Below are 19,605 nucleotides of genomic sequence, written 5' to 3'. Positions count from 1 at the left end.
AGGCTCCAGCTCGGCAAGGCTGCATTTTAAAATAGGCTCCAGCTAGGCAAGGCTGCATTGAGAACTCAGTCATGCTTCAGCCGGAGGAAACCCAAAAGCGTTCGCACAGGGCTTTCTTTTTCTCTTCTTTTTTTTGGCATTTGGTCGCTGTTTGTTACAGGACAAGAATACACTTACTCGAAACTGCTCGCCATCTCTTAAAGCTGCTAAACCAACGAACCAAACTTCAGTGAAATATTTTTGTCAGTGACCTTGAAATGCACAGTTTCCTTTTATTTCTGTAAGCAACAATAATAATCTGGTTCAAGTCCAAGACGCTGCTGATACCAAAGCAGAAAACCATTTGCTGTGCTCGCAGTGCGTTCAGCTGTCATTCAGCCTCCAAAGGGATTTTGCCATTGTTGCTATGTTAGGACAAACAACGGCAACAACTGCTGGAAAGTAAGAAGATGAGAGAGAGAGAGAGAGAGAGAGAGTTTTCTCATTTTATTTTTTCCCCTCCAATCCATCGGGCTTACAAACTTGACAGCCTTGTGAATACAACCAATTTTTCTGCTCACTTGCATTGTTTGGTGCACTGACCTGCCCTGGAGAGGAACCTACCCACCACCCCCGTGAGCAACCACCGGCACTTCTTCCTGCATCTACCTGCAACTGATTTGCGAGTCTCACGCCAAATGACTAACCCTTCTGGCCAGCTCCCGCTTGCCCAGGCTAGCTCAAGGACAGCTTGACACGGTTCACCTGCTACTAAAGACAACACGGTCACACTCAAAATTGAATTCTTTCCAGCAGAAGGAGCCAGCCTGCAACGCTCAGCATAAATAATCAATCCAGAATATAAGTGCTGCAATAAATGAGGGCAGCAGTAATGCAGCAACGTGGGGTTTTTTTTGTTGTTTTTGTTTTAAACAAAAGCTAAGAAGTTCAGTAGGACTTCTTCCACGTTTGGTGCCAGCAATGCGACTGCCCTGCAGAACAGGAGCAGGCAGGTTACGTGGCAGAGCTGGATGGGATCGGCCATGGCGAGAGCCAGGCAGAAACACAGCCCTGCCCTTTCCAGTTGCACTGGTCTCTGCAACACTCCCGCCCTCCGCGATGCCCGATGAGAATTAGGTTGCTCATCTCACAGCCTGGAGAGACGACTCTCCTGCTTCTTACCAGCAAGACCCCATCCTGAGGCTGCAAATAACCATGAGGCAGCCAACCTTTCCTGAAGCCCATTTGGTCATTTTGCAACATGATAATTAAGAGTTTGGGATGGCTCCGAGTGCGAACTCCCACCATAAACAGCCACTGCAGCCCTGAACACCACTTCTTGGGTCACTAATGGCATCCTACGATGGGCAGCTACCAGGGTTTTACTTGGGGTCTCTGAAGATCTTCTGGTGCCTTGAGCTGATCTTCAGGGCTCAAAGCAGAGAGACAAGGGGATAATTTGTAATTTGAATCTGGAATTTGGTGGGAAACAAAAGAGTCATCAGAAGGTTAGAGCAGAATTTATTAATCCGAAGTCCTTTAAACATTTTTACAGATGCTCTGGCCGGGCCGAGAAGCAGAGTCTGTCAAGGCAACAGGCACACAAATGGCATCTGGGGGCACGGCCACAGGAACAACAGCCATCCCGGAGGGAAATCGATCTTTGGCTCTGGTTCGACAGCTACGTCACAGGACCCTTCTCCTAGCACGCAGCAAAAAGGCAGACGTGCCCTTAGTAGCACAGATGGCCACACTTAGCTGAGCACAAGAACTGAAAAGAAACCTCCAAACGTAGTGCTTCAAACCTGCTGTAAGGCACCAGCCAGCCCAGCTCCCAGCCACGCTCCGCTGGAGGCTGGGGTTGCACAACGGCACGCTGGCCCGTTCCTGCGGCCACACCAGCACAAAGCTGCCCAGGGAACCGAAAACAGCATTTCAAACCCACATCAACTTCCTAAGCCCATCCACAGCAGGGTCCCACAAGCCGTGCCGTGCAGCGGGACTGCGGGGCTGGGAGGAAACAGCGGGCAGCATCGCTGCGGGCACGGGCAGCAACGCTGCGGGCAGCTGGCCACAAACCACATCCATAGATGATATGTTATTTGGCCCTTTATTGCAAGTGAGACAAGAAAGGCAGAGAAACAGAGAGAGACCAAATCCAGATCCCTAAAAGGGGGTCAACACAGTATTCACATATTAATTAGGCTCTTCCTAGTAGACATAGGGATTAAAGAAACCTGTGAGGAAAAGTGGCACAGGCTACAGCATCAACCAGTGTGACTACGATCCTTTAAAAAATAAAAAACTGATCACAGTTTCTCTTATTCCAGTCTCTTCATGCTTCACCTCCAAATTAGCATCAGTTTCACTTTGTGTCATTACATTTTTCAGCAACTTCTCCCAGGAAAAGTGGCTTTATCACTGCCTGCGCAACCCATGGGGGATGTCAGCAGCAAGAAGATCAGCTCCACATTCAGCTGCCCCTCAGCTGCATAGTTTTCCTGGCTGGGGCTCCTGGTGTAGAGCGGAGCAGCTCACTGTTTTTAGACGTGCTGCCCCTGTTCTCCTGGCTTTCACATTAGGAGCAGTATGAACCGACTGGAACTTGGATATAAAAGACCAGTTGACATCAGTTGGTTAAGAAAAAAAGAGAAAAGATACTGAGAAGTATCATCTTTCAATTAATCTCATCAAGAAATGCTCTTTGGTGACGTATGCTTGTGTTTTCTGCTTGAGACAACCCTCAGAGTTTTGTTTTCCTGAATGAAGCAGGTGAAAGCATATGGGTAACCAAAAGTGTAATTGAATGCCACAATCATAAATGGTGATTTTTTTTTTAAATGGTGATTTTTTAAAATTTTTTTTTTTTTAAAGAACTTGGCATGATGGGACTTGTAATGTAAATCTTGGGCTCTGCTACAGCAGACTCATCAGCATACAAGCAACTTGTGAATATGTCCTGTAGAACCAAGAGCAAAAACCAAGTCACACGGTTTAGCTGTTTATCAGCTAAACCATGACTTGAGTGAAACTCCTGGTTTTATACCCTGAGGGATAACACAGCACTTTTCTGTATCTAAGGTGCCTTTTCCCATTTCTACGGCTCAACAAAACACGAACAAGAAAGATGAACAGCTGACATTTTCCAAGGCAAAGCAGCGAAGGCCTTCAAGGGAAAAAAGGAGGGGAAACTCAGTCCTTTCTTCTTTCTGCTAAATGAAAAGGCTTACACTTGAGCAATGACTTTCAACCCAAAGGTATCTGCTGCTCCCAAACGCTCCCTCCGGCACCTCCGACCCAGAGTCTCCCTGGGCTGTGGCCAGGCTGCAGCTCCCCAAACACCAATGCCACACGCAGGGGAGAGGCACGGCCCCACTCAGTTAAGAGCTTTCTTGTTCCAAGAGCTCACAGGCAGCGGTATTTCAGGTCCCTCTCTTCCCGGGCTTTTTCCATTTACGTTTTACACACACACTTATAAAATAGCAAGAGGCAACAACACAACATCTGCACAGCGCTTTTCCATAGTGCTTCAATTCCCACTACTGAGGCACACTTGTTTATAAATTCCTCAATCCTGGATGACATCCTGACCTTAAATAATACCAAATCCTCCAGGACTTTGCCGCATGGGTCCCCCTCCAACCTGGGTACAGTCTGTTACCTTCACACCAATGCCCTGCAGTAGCTCTACAGCACTGGATATACCCACGGGCGCATCGTTTCGCACTGCAGTAGCGCACGTAGACGTGGAGTCATGGATCAGCGTGCCAGGCACCCTGCAAAGTGCAAAGCACAGACAGATCCTCTCCCTTCCAATTTACAATCAAATCAAGACAGAAAGATAAAACAGTGCTAGCAGACAGATTGCAGCTCCCCGATCAGCATGACTCAGACCAGCAAGAGGAAGAGCAGGGAAAGCTCCCGCGGGCCCCGCTCCGCACGACTGCAGCACCTTTGGCAGCGCTCCCATGGCGGGATGGAGCGGTCGTTGCTCTGCAGGGGCCGGCTCGGCACCCGGCACAGCTGCGGACTGCTGTTAGTCACAGAGCAATGACTTCACCTTCTTGATTCCCCGTGCATAATCCACCACCACAACAGTGCGTGCAACAGAGATTAATACATATACCAGTGGGGTTTGTAGGATGCTATTCCCTTGTCTCCTGAATGGAAACGCATGGAATCAGGAAATTATTTGGTCCTGATGCAGGGAGTTTCATTTGCAACTGAGCAGAGGAAGGACTGAATGAGATCTGGCTGTTTATTAAATCCAAGCGGTGCAAGCTGGTCCCACGTACAGGCTCATGCATGCTGGCACTCCGAGCAGCCACGCTGCCAGCTGCCAGCATTGCCTGGCCCCTCTCAAACCGGGCAGGGCAAGTCGAACTGCCCACAAACCCATGGAACAGAGAGGTCTGCTTCAGGATCCATCACACGCAGGGTCCCTACCCCAACCCCACAACTGTATGATGCTGAGGGGGCCTCCCCCAAACACCCGTCCCTGCAAGATTCCTTACAGAGGCACTGGTAGTTTTATTGTCATTTCACAAGTAAACTCAGTCATGGAGCAGTTGAGTACTTGCCTAGAGACTTTTGGGCAAACAGTGTCAAAAGCCAAATTCAGCTTCTTTGTCCAAGCAGGCACTCCCTGGGGCTTGGCCCAGTTTCTGGATCAATGCAGAAAAATCTGGCAGATCACCTCTCTCAGGAGATCCGACCCTATCTCTGAATACTGGCTCAACAAATGCCACTTGACATTTGCAAAGAAACAGAAGCAAGTACAGACTCAGGTTTCCATGAAGAAAACATTTCTTTTGCCAAGCTCGGCAGCTGAGGGGTAGTAACAGCAACACCACACCTGGCATTTGAAAAGCACCTCTGTGGTGCTAAGAACATTCAAAATAGACACTATCACGCATCAAAATATTATCTTTCTTGTGCTCCCAGGCTAAGGACTATTAGATGTATTACAGCATCAACGAATGAGCTTGCACTTTGCAGTCTACTAAGCAGAAAAAGATGGCCCAAGAGAGGTAATGAGACCAGATTTGAGGTTGTCTAACAGTCAGAGGATGCTGAGCATAGTAAGTCTTGACAGAGGGCTTAGGCGCAGTAAGCGTGACCTCATGGGTGCCTTTGGCACTGGAGATGAAAGGAAGCACACTTTCAGCTGGGGCTGGCCAGTGGAGATCTCAGTACCTCTTAGGCTAAAATTGTCGCACCTAAATGCCACCTAATCTCAAGCAGATTTGCAAAGTGCAAGCACATACGCAACTCTGAAGGTTTTCAGTTAATCTTAAGCATGTGCTCAAAATTCCAGATCCCCATTGTGGAGCACTTAATAACAGGCTGGGGGAAGAAGAAAGGAAGAAAAAAACCCCAAACCCTACAGAGGTAATTTTAGATGTGGGGTTTATGCTGATTTACCACTTGTCTTACAACAGCAACTTGCTGTGCTTCAGCTTCTCTGCCGCCTCTCACTCCGGTCCACTCTGGTGGTGGTACGTGGCTGGTCAAACAGGACATCTCAGATGGTGTGAGCCACTCTGCCTTCTCTATGACAGTGCAGGGAGGGCAACAGTGTTTTCCCTGCTGTGGCAGCCCTGAAGAACTGCCAACTGTAACACTGCGATGCCTAACACTGCTCTTGCCTCCAGCAATGGCAGGGCAAAGCCCCAGTGGCCTTCACTTCCTTCTCTTTTCCAACACGCAGCACACCAGAGCACAGCCACGTCTGAGCCATCCCTCCACGTAGACGACACCATTTCAGCCAGTCACCTCCAGTTGCTTCACGCTCACAACAAGCTCCCAGCCCACACTGCAGTCTCCCCCAGTAAAAACCTCACACTAAAAAAAACACAATTCCCAGCCCCCCTTTAAACCGCTCTCCTAAGAATGCCAAGAATTTTCCCAGACACTCAAGCCTTTATTCATATCCCTCCCAGCTGCACTCCAGGCAGGCAAAAACATCACTGAAGAAACCAGATATGGAGTCACCACCAAGACATGCCAAATAAAAATGAAAGCCACTCGACATTACAGAGGCAAGACGACTCAAAAGCTGAGGTTCTCTCCTTTAGGGCTAACTAAAGGTTATGTTGCCTGAAGTGATGCCTTTCTTGAAAGCTTTTGGACCCATTTTTAAGAGCTATTCATAAACCCCGAGACCAGCGAGGGCATTGTGAAGAGCAATGCTCAGCATCTTGGCAAAACAAAAATTTAAAAAAAAAAAAAAAAATCACTGGTCCAGTATCAACATTTCACAATGTCCCACATGCCCCAGGCTAGCCTCGGGGAAGAAAACGCTCTGCTGCACACCTGTAAAAATCCAGCGTGCTGAACATGCACTGTAGTCACCTACCCATAAGAACGTGGACAGGGATTCAAGTGAGAAAGCAAAACTCCTTTTAAGGGAGGAACTCCTTAGGCAAACTCCTTAACTGCTTTCCTGTATCCAAGCTACTGGTGCCAAAGCGGTGTTTTGATTCCTGCGGCACACCTTGTACTGATATCCCAGCAATACGCCGGACGCTGAGCACTCCCAGCAGCAAGCCAGGAGCAGGGATCTGCACACTCCACATATTCCCCTTCTGCACCAGCCTGCTCACTTTAACATTTGCGAGCAAACAGCTGAACTGCAGGCGCAGCCTTCAGCTTTGCTTCAGTCTCAGCAGCCTTTCCTCCTTTAAAAAAAAAGAAAAAAACCACCAAACAAAAAAACACAAAACAAAATAAAAATCCTACACACATCTACAGAATCAAATTAATTGGCACAGTCTTAAAACATCAGTTTTTGCTGACTTTCAGAGCTAAGTTTGAAGGGAGAGTAAAGTTTCTCATCTTTTTCTTATACAACATACATCCAAGATGATACATTCACAACCTGTGAATGCAACATCAGTTTTAATTTTCTGCAAACAAACTGACTGTTTCTGGCTTAAATTCCTCTCTGACTTTTTACAGCAAAAGCAAAATTCCCACATGCTTCCTTTTCTTAAGCTGTTATTTAGCGATTTCCCTATAACATTTATAAAGTCTAATTAATTAATTGTGAGGTCTTTCTTTAATTAAGAAAGGATTAAACATGCATTTTGTCCCTATCACAAGCCCTGGGTGAGAGTTTACAAAGGAGCAAAACAGGATTTGCCAGGCATTATGCACACAATGTTTTGCAAACATGAATGTTGCCTTTGAGAATTAGGAAAGTTGGTTAAAACAGAGAAAACTATGGAACCAAAAATGAGAGACATTTCCTCCAAAATGACCTTAAAGGATGAGAAAGTTCAGCTTTTCATCAGCCTGAGAATTCCATCCCCCATGAGCTATTCAAAACCAAGAAAGCAAAGTCCAAAACACAAACATAACTCTTCCTTCAATCTGTTTAAAAAGAACACAAAATACAGGCAAACAAGAACACACCAGACTACCCCAGTTTGTTTCTTTTCAAAATTATTTATTCAGAAGGTGCTGAGGCTTCTAATTTAGTGGAATTTCACTATTAACCCTGACAAGAGACTGATCTTATCACCTTATCTAGTAAGAGACTTTCCCAAGTTCACCCAAGGCAGCAGATGCATTCCCAGCTTGCACTCGACTGATCTGACCAGCAGGACCTCTTCCCTTCCCCAGCGACCTACCACGAGGAAGAGGAGGAGACACCTGGCGAATACAAATGGCCATGGGACAAAGCCAAGAGAGAAACTGAGTGCTTCCCTCTAAGGAGTGGCATGGAAGAGGCTTGGGGCGGTTTAAAAGAAATGTTGAAGAGGGAAAAAGGATCTGGATCCCCATCATGCCGAACAAGCCATGCTGGATATCAGCCACCAAAATTATTTGGTTTAGTTACCACTTAAAATAAACATAGCTAATTCCCACATACGTTTCCAGAATTTATTGCCCAATTACAATAAATACTATTATTCAGTATATTTTTAGACAAGGGAACAGAGTTATAATGGGAACCCAAGAGTTTTGGTCACCACTGTATGCTTTTTCCCAGTTTGCCTTATGCAGCCATCTCGCAGCATCTCCACGAGCAGCACTTCCAGCTACTGGACAAGTCTCCCTGTGATACTGCCTGGAAGACACCAGAAAGAGAAATTTTACATACCACAGCCACTCAGCTCCAAGAGCTAAACCAGAGTCATCATGCTAATAAGCTGACTGCTATATATCCTATTAACACATGCCTCCAGAAAGCCTCAAAGTGTATGAGCACAGAATACCTTTAATCTGAAGACTCAAGGCAACAGAAAAAGAAAAGAAAACCTCTATCTGAAAAAAGTGTATAGCAAAAAGATAAGCTGAAAGAGCTACTCATTTTGTATGAAACTACAGAATAAATCTATATTCACCAACACGAGCTGGAAACAACTTTGCTGCAGAAGACAGGGGGAAGGAGAGCGTTCCTGGGAGGCCAGCTCTGGCAGCCCTTTTTCAGGCAACCTTTTTACCGCGGCAGAGCTGAAAGCCAGGATCAACTTGGATTAGGATCCAAAGCCTGGAGCTGCCTGCTGGAAGCAGGGTCTGGACAAGACATCCAGCAATGTCCCTCTGACCCGAGGTGCCCCGCGATCATAGCGCTGTCCCACACACACTGGGCACCTGCAGGAATATATATGCTATTTAACGCCACGTGGTCAGTCTCCTCTCCCAGCCACCGACCTGAGCAACCTTGGCTGCTGCTGCGGGAAGGTTCGATTTTCCGGTGTGAACAACACGAGCTCTGTGAACATGCTTCACGCTAGCCCACAGCTGAAGGCATGCCTGTACAGTCCTTTGCAGGCAGACATGAACTCAGCCGAGGAAAAGCTGAGGGATGTGTCCTGCCCCTCTGTTACAGCAAGAACCAGCCGAAACACTCGTTGCCTGTGGAGGACTCTGGATGCATTCCCCGCATGCTTCCTTGCACACGTAATGCAGCGGTGGCACAGACTCATCACAGCACCTCATGCAACAGCAAGGAAAGGATGGGAGCAGCCCCAACTCCCTCGATGGAAATCCAGCACAGGCTCTCTCACTCCGCAGCTCCCTGCGACAATCCGGTTTTAAGGCTGTACGAGCCAGAGAGGGCAAGAGCCCTGCGGCAGGGTGCTCCATGGGAACCTCTCTCTAGCTGTCTGACATCTCTGGAATTTCATGTGTGTGGGAGACCGATGCTTTTTGGCTTCACAAAGGAATCTGAACATCTAAACAAAGTGCTGCCTCCACAACCCTGACCCCACGGGCCCTGGTCAGCCCGCAAGCCGAGACCAGCAACTAGGCATGTATCCGAGAAGCCTGCGGTTCTCACTGACACTGTTCTCCCCCAGCCCTCTGAAAATCTCCACTGTCACCCCATTTTGGAGGGTGCTGATTCCCCATCTGGCTCCACCTTTCGCATCCAAATGTCACAAGTCAGAGGTGAGCGGGGCCACTTATGCCAGAGAAGAGGCTCTGGAAGGAAAGCACATGGCTGGGACTGAGGATTTTTTTTTCCTCACTTGAGCTGCTCTGGGAGAAGAGACGGGCTTCTCCTACCCATCTGACATTTTTACGAAACATGAATAGAAATGCAAAGCTTCAGGTATAAACCCAGAGCTCGCTGCAGCTATACAGATGTGGGGAAGGGGAGAAACAAGCAGGCTGTGCCTGAACGCACAGGCCCCACCTCATCAAAACACAAATATGGGACAGGACAACATTATTTCTAAGGGTTGCAGCTAATTTGAAACAAGCAGGGCAGCGTCTCCCATCCACAGCCTGAAATGGGCCCAGGACACTTTCTGAATAATCAAAGTTAATCACATAGATGTGCCCCTACCCCACACAGGCGGGGTGGAAACAGCGTGCCCATGCCCTGCACATCTCCCTCAGTCCCATGGCCTCCCAGATTTCTCCTCTTAATTGCACAACCCAGGAAAAGCCAATTCAGCATCATGCCATTTCTTCCCCTCCCAACCTCCGAGCCAAAGGAGTACGAGAAGGAAAGGAGACAAGCATGACCGTCGCTCCTGCAGACAGACAAACAGCCCAGTCCCTGGAGCACTTCATTTGCACGGTGGTGCCTCGAGACGACTGGACTGGGGACAGCGGGGGCACCCGGAGACAGGGCTGCATCTCTCCCTGCAGCTGGCGACAGCACTGGTATTCTGCTACAGAAGATAATATTTAGGGAGCTTTTGGCCTTCCAGCAACACTGGAGACTGGCTGACAGCTGCCACCGCAGCACTGACGACGAGCCCTGACACCATGCTGGCCTCCTGAAAGAGAGTTATTCTTCAGGCTTTCATTTGTTTTGCCGATGCAGAGGGCACACACGGCTTCAGCATTTGCCAGCTCACGTCTTTCCACCCACCGCCTCGGCGCTTGCTGTGATTACGAGCAGTTAAGAGCAGCTCTGGAGCTCCCACGCAGAACAACATGTTGCATCTCTGCTGCAAGAGGAAGAGACACTCCGGATTCACCGAGAGCAACAGCATCACAGCGACGAAGAGCTGGGGGGGGGAGGGGGGGGAGCGGAACATACAAAAAAAAAAATCTTTTTCTGGGCAACATTTGTTCCCAGCACATATATTCAAAATAAGCGTTTAACAGCGACGGACTGTAGTTGAGCTAATTGGTCCTGTGGTTGAAACAGTCAGAGCTGGCTTCCTGTATGAGCACAGGCGAGCCTCCCGGGGAGGGACTGCAGGGCTCAGAGAGGCAACCACCAATTTGTCTCCTTCAGTGGAAGACCATTTTCCCCATCCCTCCTTCCCAAAAAAGTATACGGTACAGGCAGAAGAGCTGGCCAGGGCAGGGAGGGAAAGGGCTGCTCCCGCTGGGCTCGCTTCCTGGTGCATGTTACCAGCTTGGAGAAAAATCTGTCACTTCTGTTCCACACTGCATGGGGGATCACTTGAGTTTTTCCAGGCTAAAGGTAAAATAATTGAATGACAAAAACAGACAAGGAAATTTAACCCTGGAACTTCCAAACGGTGCTGCTCGCTGGGCAAAAAACAGGGCAGGGGGAATAGCCAAATCCAAACAAACCCCAGTTTCTACTGGAATTGAGCCATGGAAACGTTTTCCTTGCGAGTTTGTAAGAAAATGTAAGCCTGTGCTTAGGACCTGCAGTGATAAGTCTTCTGGCAACCGCTCTGCCCTAGCCACGGTACACAGAGCTCTTCTCAGCCCACTTCTCATGCCCATCTTTCACGGACTAAGGTATAACGCTGGCCCCTTCACACACGGAGGAGCGGATTTAGGCTGTGCAGTCAATAAGAGAAAACACGAGCTTACAGAAAACAGCAGCAGCAGAAATGCATGAAGTTTATCACAACCCAGGCAGTTATGGCAGGAACAGGCACGGTGCAAAGGTCCCTCTCCTCCCACAGAGCTGGGAGCAGGTCACAAGGTGGCAGCGGTGTGTAATGTAAACAGGTAACGCTCACACAAAGCTGCCAAACTGGCCAGACCCCCCTCCAGCTCAAACAAAAAAAAAAAATCCCATTGTCTATTTCCAGTGAGGAAGATGTTGTTCAGCTTTCCTCTGATAAAGGTATAATGTGGTGTTTTTTCTGGCAAGATCTTCCAAGGGGCATCAATTTATAGTAAAGCTACCAGTAAAAGCCTAGCTATCGATCACTAACATGAAGGGACATCTCAGGACTGCATGTAGACAGCCACCCCACAACCACAGCTCACACACAGCTACGTGCACGCATCCAGTACTCTCTTCACTGGGCATTGATGTTCACAAATCCCTTGTCCACACACAGTCACAGTGCGCACACAAAGCAATCAGCCATGACATTTTCATTGCGGCATAATGTTAAATTCCTGTCTCAGCCCAACCTTAAGGCTGAAGGCACCTGCTCCTCCTCACATGCCTGCATCTGAAAGCATGCAGCTGCTTAGTTTAGAGCCCAAGGAACTGCCTTTGCACCTCCAAGTAAGACAATAGGTTAATGTGGATAGTTAAGTGACAGCATTTCAGGAGGTCGATGGGTTTTATTTAAAAAGAGGAAAAAGCAACAGGTTTGGGGGTTTGAAAAAGCTTCTCAAAAGCAAAACAGTCTTACAGTCTCGGTCTCACATCTCATCCCATTTATTCTCCTACACATCTCCAGTAGCTTCTCCATCACTTCTTCTCCTTCCAGCTTTTCTAGCTTCCTCCAGAGCTTCTGTATTTCCCTGCTGCATTTCACGCACTTTCTGGCTTCCGCTTGCACGTGGTGGTTGGGCTGTTTCCCACTCAACATACCAACATCCTCGCTAATACTGCCAGTGTCTGCCTCAGCACACAGTTATCACGTGCTAGCTCAGCACTGGCCAGAACAGGCAGTGGAGAAGCTCTGAGTTTTGATGACAAATTAAGGTATTTCATAACTGAACCAAACTTCATCAGTTTTCTTTCCACTCTGGTGGTAACTGGCCTAGGGTATCTAGAAGCGATGCCTGCAGACCAAGCCCTGAACACGGCAGTGGTGAGCCACATTCCCACGGCAGATCAGCAGAAAACTTCAGTCTCCAGGGGCTGAAGCCACTCTCTCACAAGCACTACATTCACAAAAACAAAGGCGGTCTTGAGCACCGCTGGTGTGATCCTGCTGCCTTAGAGGCAGCTTTCTATGGGCGAGCTTCCTTTCATTTGCTTTTGTTGGTCATTTCCAACAGCAGCACTTCAAGGGAACTTTATTGTGCTGGAGACAGAGGCATTCTGGAGGACTGTACAAGGGAAGCATGCATCTGGGGAGTTTTGAAAACACATTATCCAAACCTAAGTGTCACTACATTCCAGGATGTCAGTGTCAGCTGGACACTTATAAATAGCTTCACCAATCCGAATAGCATGACCTAGTGTATATCAAAAACCTCCTTCAGAGGCTTTTTCAACATTACTTCCCACTGCAGATACAAACAGCTGGTAAAAATAAATGAATTTATCATCACCTCCTCTTGGCAGTAATGAGCTACTCCCACCTAGACTTTATGCTCAGGAAACTGAGGCATGGTGATATAACGTGGCACCAGGAAAGCTGTAAACCCTGCAGAACGAACAGCTCGGAATACCTTAATCATGTGGTTTCCATGATTCTGCTGGAGGAACAGCATCAGAGCTGAGACATGCACTGAGGATAACAGAAACAACAGCTGGGACAGTCCTCTGCCCTACATCAAATGGAAACGAGACGTTGCTCTCCCACCCGCTTCTGCCAGATCCGTGGTTCCAGGAGAAAGGCAAACTAGTCCAAAGGCAAAGATCAGCAGATCACCAGATCTACTGGGCCTGCAGATCCCTATAAACTCACCCTAGCTCCCTGCACCAAGTAAGCAGATTTTCTCCTAATGAAGTTGGGCACTAAAGTCATGTTGGAGGCCAGCCATTTCACTTTGGTGCCCAAATGACAGCCAAGCACCTTCGGGAAATTCCACCCCCCCACCCCCCCCTTTCTTTTTTTAAATAAAAGTGACAGAGTATTGACGCAAGTACACCAAGCATTCAAGTACCCACACCAAGGAATGCAAGATTAAGTTTAATTTTCTCCCAGGCTAGGCGATATTTTAGGTTCCTGTAACACCTATGAAAACCTGCACAGGCACCAGCAGGCACATCAAATTAACATTAAAAGTGTTTTTATATGATACAAATGCAGAAGGAAGTGCAGCGAGACAGTTACGGTGTTTCCATTCCCTGCCACTGAGGCTTTACCTTGATCCCCTCTCCCCAGAGTCTAGGAACATTTGCTTTCTTAAATAAGAGCCCACAATCGATTTTCCTTTATGCAAGTTTTAAGTAAGTTACAGTCTTGCAAATTCATTCTTGAGCTGGAAACTTTTGGATTCAAAGAAACGAAGCAGAGTTTGAGATTCTTGGCAAAAAGCAGTTTACAGAGAAAACAGTAGCAGGGACTTGTTTGTGCTCAAACGGCATGCCTATAATTCAGACAACCACCACTGCTGTTCCCATTTATTTAGCAATATCACACCAGACATTTTTTACTTTGGAGAGCTATGCTATTTAATGTGCTAAAAACGTTTTTAGCTCTGAAAGGCTGCAAGATGCATCACCGAGCTATTTAATCAGAACAGCCTTCCAACAACAACAAAAAATTCAAGCCTTAGACAAAGAATAGTTTTAAGCCGACACAGATTTTAGCCGGATTGACTTCCGATAGCAGTTATACAACATGTGCTGCAGAGAGGCAGCGGTGCACAGGTCACGCTCCATATTTGCCGTACAGCATTCTTCATACATCGGCTCAGGGAGCAGTTAGCCTCAAGGGTTTGCTTTACCCGTGTTTGAATCAGCGTCTCTCTCACGGTATTATATACACGCCGTTAAGTTACTCACTGTTTCAGAGTGTTTGGATACCAGTGGTATGTAAACAATTCTTATTTAGGAAGGTCTGACCCCATTTCTTTCCGTCCCTCGTTGCGGGGTACTTTATGCCCGCGGACATCGGCTACCCTTCGTGAGCACCTCGGACATCCGAGGAGGGGTCACGAAACGCTCTCGTTACCGGTTTCGGCATCAGACCAAGCACCGAGGCCTCGGAGCCTTCCAGCCCGCCGTACCCTCCAGCCCACGGCGCAAGGCGGGACCTTCCCGCAAGGACTCTCCCCGCGCCCTGCCGACGCCGAGGACACCGGCTTCGCTCCTCTCCCAAGACCCCCTCGCAGCCGAAACCCACCCGCCCGCCCCGCAGCCGCCGGCCTCCTCCCGGCTCTGCCGCCGCCGGGCACCCCGCTCGCCGCGGACACGCAGGGGGCTGGCGGGGCAGCGGCCGCGCAGACGGGGCCGGCGCCCGGCGCATCCCCCCGGCTGCCCTGGCCCCACCATCGGCTGGATATAATTTTTTTTTTTTTTTGACCCCCGAGAGAGAAAAAAACCAAGTTATTTGCCCGAAGAGACGCGCGTACGAGAGCGGGGAGCGGGGCCGCCGCCGCCGCCGCCCCCCCCCCCGCTGCTCACCGAGAAGCGCTCCAGATCGGTGGCGGCCATGGCCGGGGCTGGCGCGGCTCCGGCGGCGGGAGCGCGGCTCTCCCCGCCGCGGGTGGATGCGGCTGAATGGATCCAATATGGCCACTTCCTGGAAACTCCCCTCCGCCGCGCCGCCCGCCACAGGCACCGCCCGACCGACCGGGGGACCGGGGGACGGGCACCGGCACCGGCCGGGGGCGGGAAGGGGCGGGAGCGGCCCCGCGGAGCCCGACCCCCTCCCACGGCGGGGAAGGCAGGAGGCCGGGCCGGGAGCAGGCCGGCTTCAGCCCGGCCCCCTCCCTCCCGTCTCCTGCCGCGCAAGGGGAGCGGAGCCGGGGGAGAGGGGCTGGCGGGCTGGGCAGGGCGCTGGGGAAGGCCCCGGCGGTCCCCTCGCCTCCCCTGACGGGGGTCGGCTGCGGGCAGGGGGTAAGAGCGCGGCTGGGGGCTTGGGGACGAGCAGGTCATGCTGATGGCACTCCGCAGATGAAACGGGCTGCGAGACAGCCGCGCAGCATCGCCCTCAACGCAGAAAAGCTTAATGTTTGAGTGCGACTGTAGGAGTGCCAGGAGCATCCTCTGCAGGATTCAGAGGTATGCGCACAGGTATGTAGAGACCCATTTCCCCATCTCTCTCAAGCGTTCAGCAATTCTGGAAGGCCATCAGATACCACGGGGCAGCAGTGCCTCTGTCACGCGCGGGAGTTATGCCCAAGTTGCAGCCACAGCGTCAGTTTGAGCCGGGATGCCGAGAGCTCGCGGCCATCACGCTGCCTGTGTTTATGGCAAGTTAAAGTACACAACAGGGGACTGTCGAGTCTTTCCTCATCATTCCTTCCCACATAAAGCACAAAGCCAACCCCGTCACCAGCACCCCCAGCCTTTGTAACCCACAAAGACATTAGTATTTTACAAGCTGTTAGCGCAGAACAAAGTTTTTCTTGCTTTCTGGTGCCCTCTGCTGCAGTGCACCTATCAAGGAACAGCTTACCAGAACCACGTGCTCTCTCGGTCATGCAGCTGGGTCACTGGACCAGACCTACACCCCTGATCTGTCTGCTGCCCTGGTTTTGTCTTGGGCTTTCCCCAGTCTTTCTATCAGCCACTGTGTCCTCGTCTTTTCTCCTCATCCTCTCTCTTGAAGCAAGGCATACTTCCAGTTGGAGAGCCGAGTTTGGGGAAAGAGATCAAATACTTCTCCCTACAACACTGACTCTATGTGGGGAAAGGACTGCTGAGGATCATTTTGAACCCCCCCGAGAAGAGCAAGCCCTCTTGCAACTTGCCACGCATGAGAGCCAGAGAAAAGCTACTGTCCATGCAAAAGGGCAGTGGTTACTATGCGATTCTGAGGGCGCTGCAGAAATCCCCCCAGAAGCTTTGGCCACGCACACTGGGCCCTCTCTCTCTCTCTCTTCGTTGTTAGATGCACATCAGCTCAGCTGAGCTGCTCCTCAAATACCATTCTCAGGGCTGCTTCTCCACTCACTGCATGTGCCAGCTATAGGGAGTGTTAAGGAATCAAGATAACTTTAAGTATGGGCTGAGGCTTGATGCTCCGCTCCCCTCCTCAGGCAGGGCCAGAGCCTGCTGTCCCATCTTTGTTGTTGGCAAAGATTGTCCTTCAAGAACCAGTTCACGGCCTGAACTTCCCTAAATTATGCAGGATGCTAATCTCACTGCACGATACAACCACCTCCCAGGGAACAGGCGAGGGAGAGCGTACCTGGAGTGACTCTGTCCAGGAGACTCTTCCTTGTCTGCTCAGGCGCTCCTAGATCACCTCCAGCATCCTGTACAAAGGACGGCCACAAATATAGTTGTTACCTAATTATGATACAGCTAAAGCTCTAAGCCCCACCCCAATTACTAGGAAACAGTGAACAACTGTGCTTAGGCCCTGTTTCCAGTTATTTTTCTAAAGGTTTGCCAAATTTCAACTTTTTGGCAAGATAATGAAAAGGAAAGATACCCAATATCCCAGTTCCTTTTATTCATCGCCCACAAAAGCACAGTCCCTGGAGAGTCCTAAAGCAGGACTGAAGTATTCAAAGACAATCAAATCTCAGCGACCAAATCAAAACAGAACTTATACTTCATTACAATACTCTGTGGGCTGCACTTCACACTAACTTCTGTCTTCTCCCCTACCTGCTATTTGTGATCTTAACAAAAGTCTCTTGCTCCCACGGTGATATAAATAAACGAGACCACGCTGTGCTATTGGGCACTGAGTTGCCGCGTTACAGCAGGTGTGCAAGATAGTATGTTACATCTCCACGTCTTTGATTCTTACCAAGACTCCTTGGGATCCACCTGCATCGTGCTGCAGGAGCTCTGGGAAGCACTATTCATCCCAGAAGGGGACCGTGCTTATGCTGGAGAAATAAAACAGGATATGAAAATTAGGTATAGACAACTGAAGGGAGGGGGCAAGGGTTATCAAATGCAAGTGCTTAGAGGGATTGGAGATTAGGAAGAAGGTTGTGTTCTCCCTTGAAGCAATCTCAAGGCATTTTCTGAGGAGGTGTTATCCAAATGATCTGCTTTTTGAAATATGATAAATCTAGTGCAGGTCAGAAGAGCTGTTTTCCTGTCCTTCCTGGCTGCCTACGACCAAATTAATTCTGCTAATCCATATATTCGTTCTGGCTAAAGACAGGTTGTAAAAATGTTGTAGCTCTCTAAAAAGGCCATTGCTGAACACCATCTGGGTCACCAAAAATAACAAAAAAAACCCCCCAACCTTCTTCCTGTCGCAGCCACAGCTCTTTGTTAATGCCGCCTTGTGCTAGAGCTGCCAGGGATAGCAAAGCTGGCCTGCTGGTCTTTGGCACCTGGAGCCGAGCCTCCCTCCACCCGCAGCAGTGGTATAAGCTTGCTGAACCTTTTATTCATTTATCCCTGGCGAGCGAGATGTTCGTGCAGACCAGGCACTCACTTTGCCGTCTTGTTTCTTTGGCCGATTCCCAAAGGTTCTCCAGTTCTCCCTGGGTCCTTCAGCAAAAACGGGGGAAGCTAAAATCTGGTATTTCTCTGTACAGATGCAAGCAGAATGGTTTATGTAGAAGCAGAGTTAACGTTCCAGGCCACCTTTATATATCACAAAGCAGCAAAAATAAACAGATAAAAAGGTTAAGAAGTTACCTTTTTTTTTTTTTTTTAACTTTACAGGCAAGCTTTGGAGTCCTGATTTAAGACAATGTAAAACTCTTGCTTAACACACACTTAAATGCCATTATGCCCGGTACTTTGGGAGGAGTGATTGACTTAGATTCATTAAGAGCTCTTTTCCCTGCCAATAAAGTGCAGAATGTAACAACACAAGGCTCACAAAAGCTGATTCCCAGACAGCTACTGGTTTCTGTGAGCTGCAGGTCAGATGCAATGATTCATGGCATAAAGGAAACTCTGAGACATTGCAACAGATCAAGGGACAACGCTGCTGTCGCTTGGCGCTCGGAATGAGCTGTGCTGCTGAGACCTTCTGCAGCTGGAGTCCTCTCTCCCTTTGTCCATCAGCACTGCCACCAGCATGGGGCAGATCTCTGACAGGAGAGCACTGTGGAGAAGCGCGCAGTTCTTTTTAAACACCTTGTTATTTCAGAAAGCACACTATTTCTAATGCCAATTCAAGAGAAACCCTGCTAATTTCAAAAGCTTCGGATGCATAAAAACTGCTTCAAGAGAATTGGATTTGGTGGCTCCTTTAACTGCTAAGGCATCAGTTGTTATGCAAATTATTCCTAATGGCTCAGGAATTAAACATGTATTACAGTGCTGAATGCTCCTGCAAGGATTTTAAACTCTGTGGAATATTTGGACCTGCTAAATCCACGGTGAATTTAGATGAGCTGTGAATTTTCTACAAGTAAAGAGCTGGGGCAGAGAATACAAAGGACTGGAGAGGCACAAATGTGTCCCTGGAGCCCCTCTGTCCTGGGGAGAGGAAGGAAAATGCCCCTCGCTGCATGGGTGGTGGCATTGCAGTAGCACAGTTCTGACGGTGGGGAGATCAGTGGGAGTTGCTTTACTTCTCCACGTTGTGACCCTAGGTACAGGCAATGAAAGTGGAGAGAAATAAATGCTATCACAGCCCCTTTTACTTCACACACAGCCACAGCGAGCAAGTCACCATCCTACCCGCCACATGAATACTGCAGCAAGACCAAGGCCTTCTGAAGATGGCTGCATCTTTCAGCAAGACCAAGGCCTTCTGAAGATGGCTGCATCTTTCAGGGCCGAATAAAATCCTTGATCTTCAAATCCAGGTGGTGCAGATAAACAGAACGCCTTCACATTTTCCAACGCAAGCAGGAGGAAGCAGCTGATTGGTAACTATTCATTTCTCACAATGTTGCCTCCTGAGGATTTTTAGAAATCAAATGGTTTCATAGCTACTTTTTTAGCAGCACTACCACCAAGCACCTTATTAAACTTTCACTGGTTATACTGACAATATATGGGACCTATAAGTCTTTTCTACAGAAGTGCTATCCTTCTAAGCTGAAAGTCAATAGGAGCTGTAGGTCCATTTCCCCCGTGCATGCTGAGTGGTCCCGGTGAATGTAAGTAGGATGGCTGGAACCGGGTCCCGAATTTCCCTGCCTCCTCATGTTAAAGGGCAGTATTACCACGCTCCACCTCATGCCAGGTTCGCATTATCCTGCTAGAATCCCATCAAG

General features: G+C 48.9%; 1 protein-coding gene across 2 annotated transcripts in view; it reads right to left on the bottom strand.

The window, feature by feature from the left end:
- The window catches only part of SEPTIN8 (septin 8), a 41,117-nt gene extending 26,057 nt beyond the window's left edge, over nt 1-15,060 (bottom strand). Inside the window, exon 1 of one of the 2 annotated variants that reach the window (XM_076349747.1) lies at nt 14,915-15,060. In XM_076349747.1, the coding sequence (XP_076205862.1) occupies nt 14,915-14,944 (30 nt within the window). In that variant the 5' untranslated portion in view covers nt 14,945-15,060. The remainder of the gene's footprint in view (nt 1-14,914) is intronic. The other variant, XM_076349748.1, reaches the window with a different exon arrangement.
- Nucleotides 15,061-19,605: the final 4,545 nt, after the last annotated feature.

Source organism: Aptenodytes patagonicus, chromosome 12 (genome assembly GCF_965638725.1).
Source record: "Aptenodytes patagonicus chromosome 12, bAptPat1.pri.cur, whole genome shotgun sequence".
Classification (NCBI taxonomy): Eukaryota; Metazoa; Chordata; class Aves; order Sphenisciformes; family Spheniscidae; genus Aptenodytes; species Aptenodytes patagonicus.
Note: the sequence above shows the minus strand (reverse complement) of the source record. Positions and strands in the feature narration are given on the sequence as shown.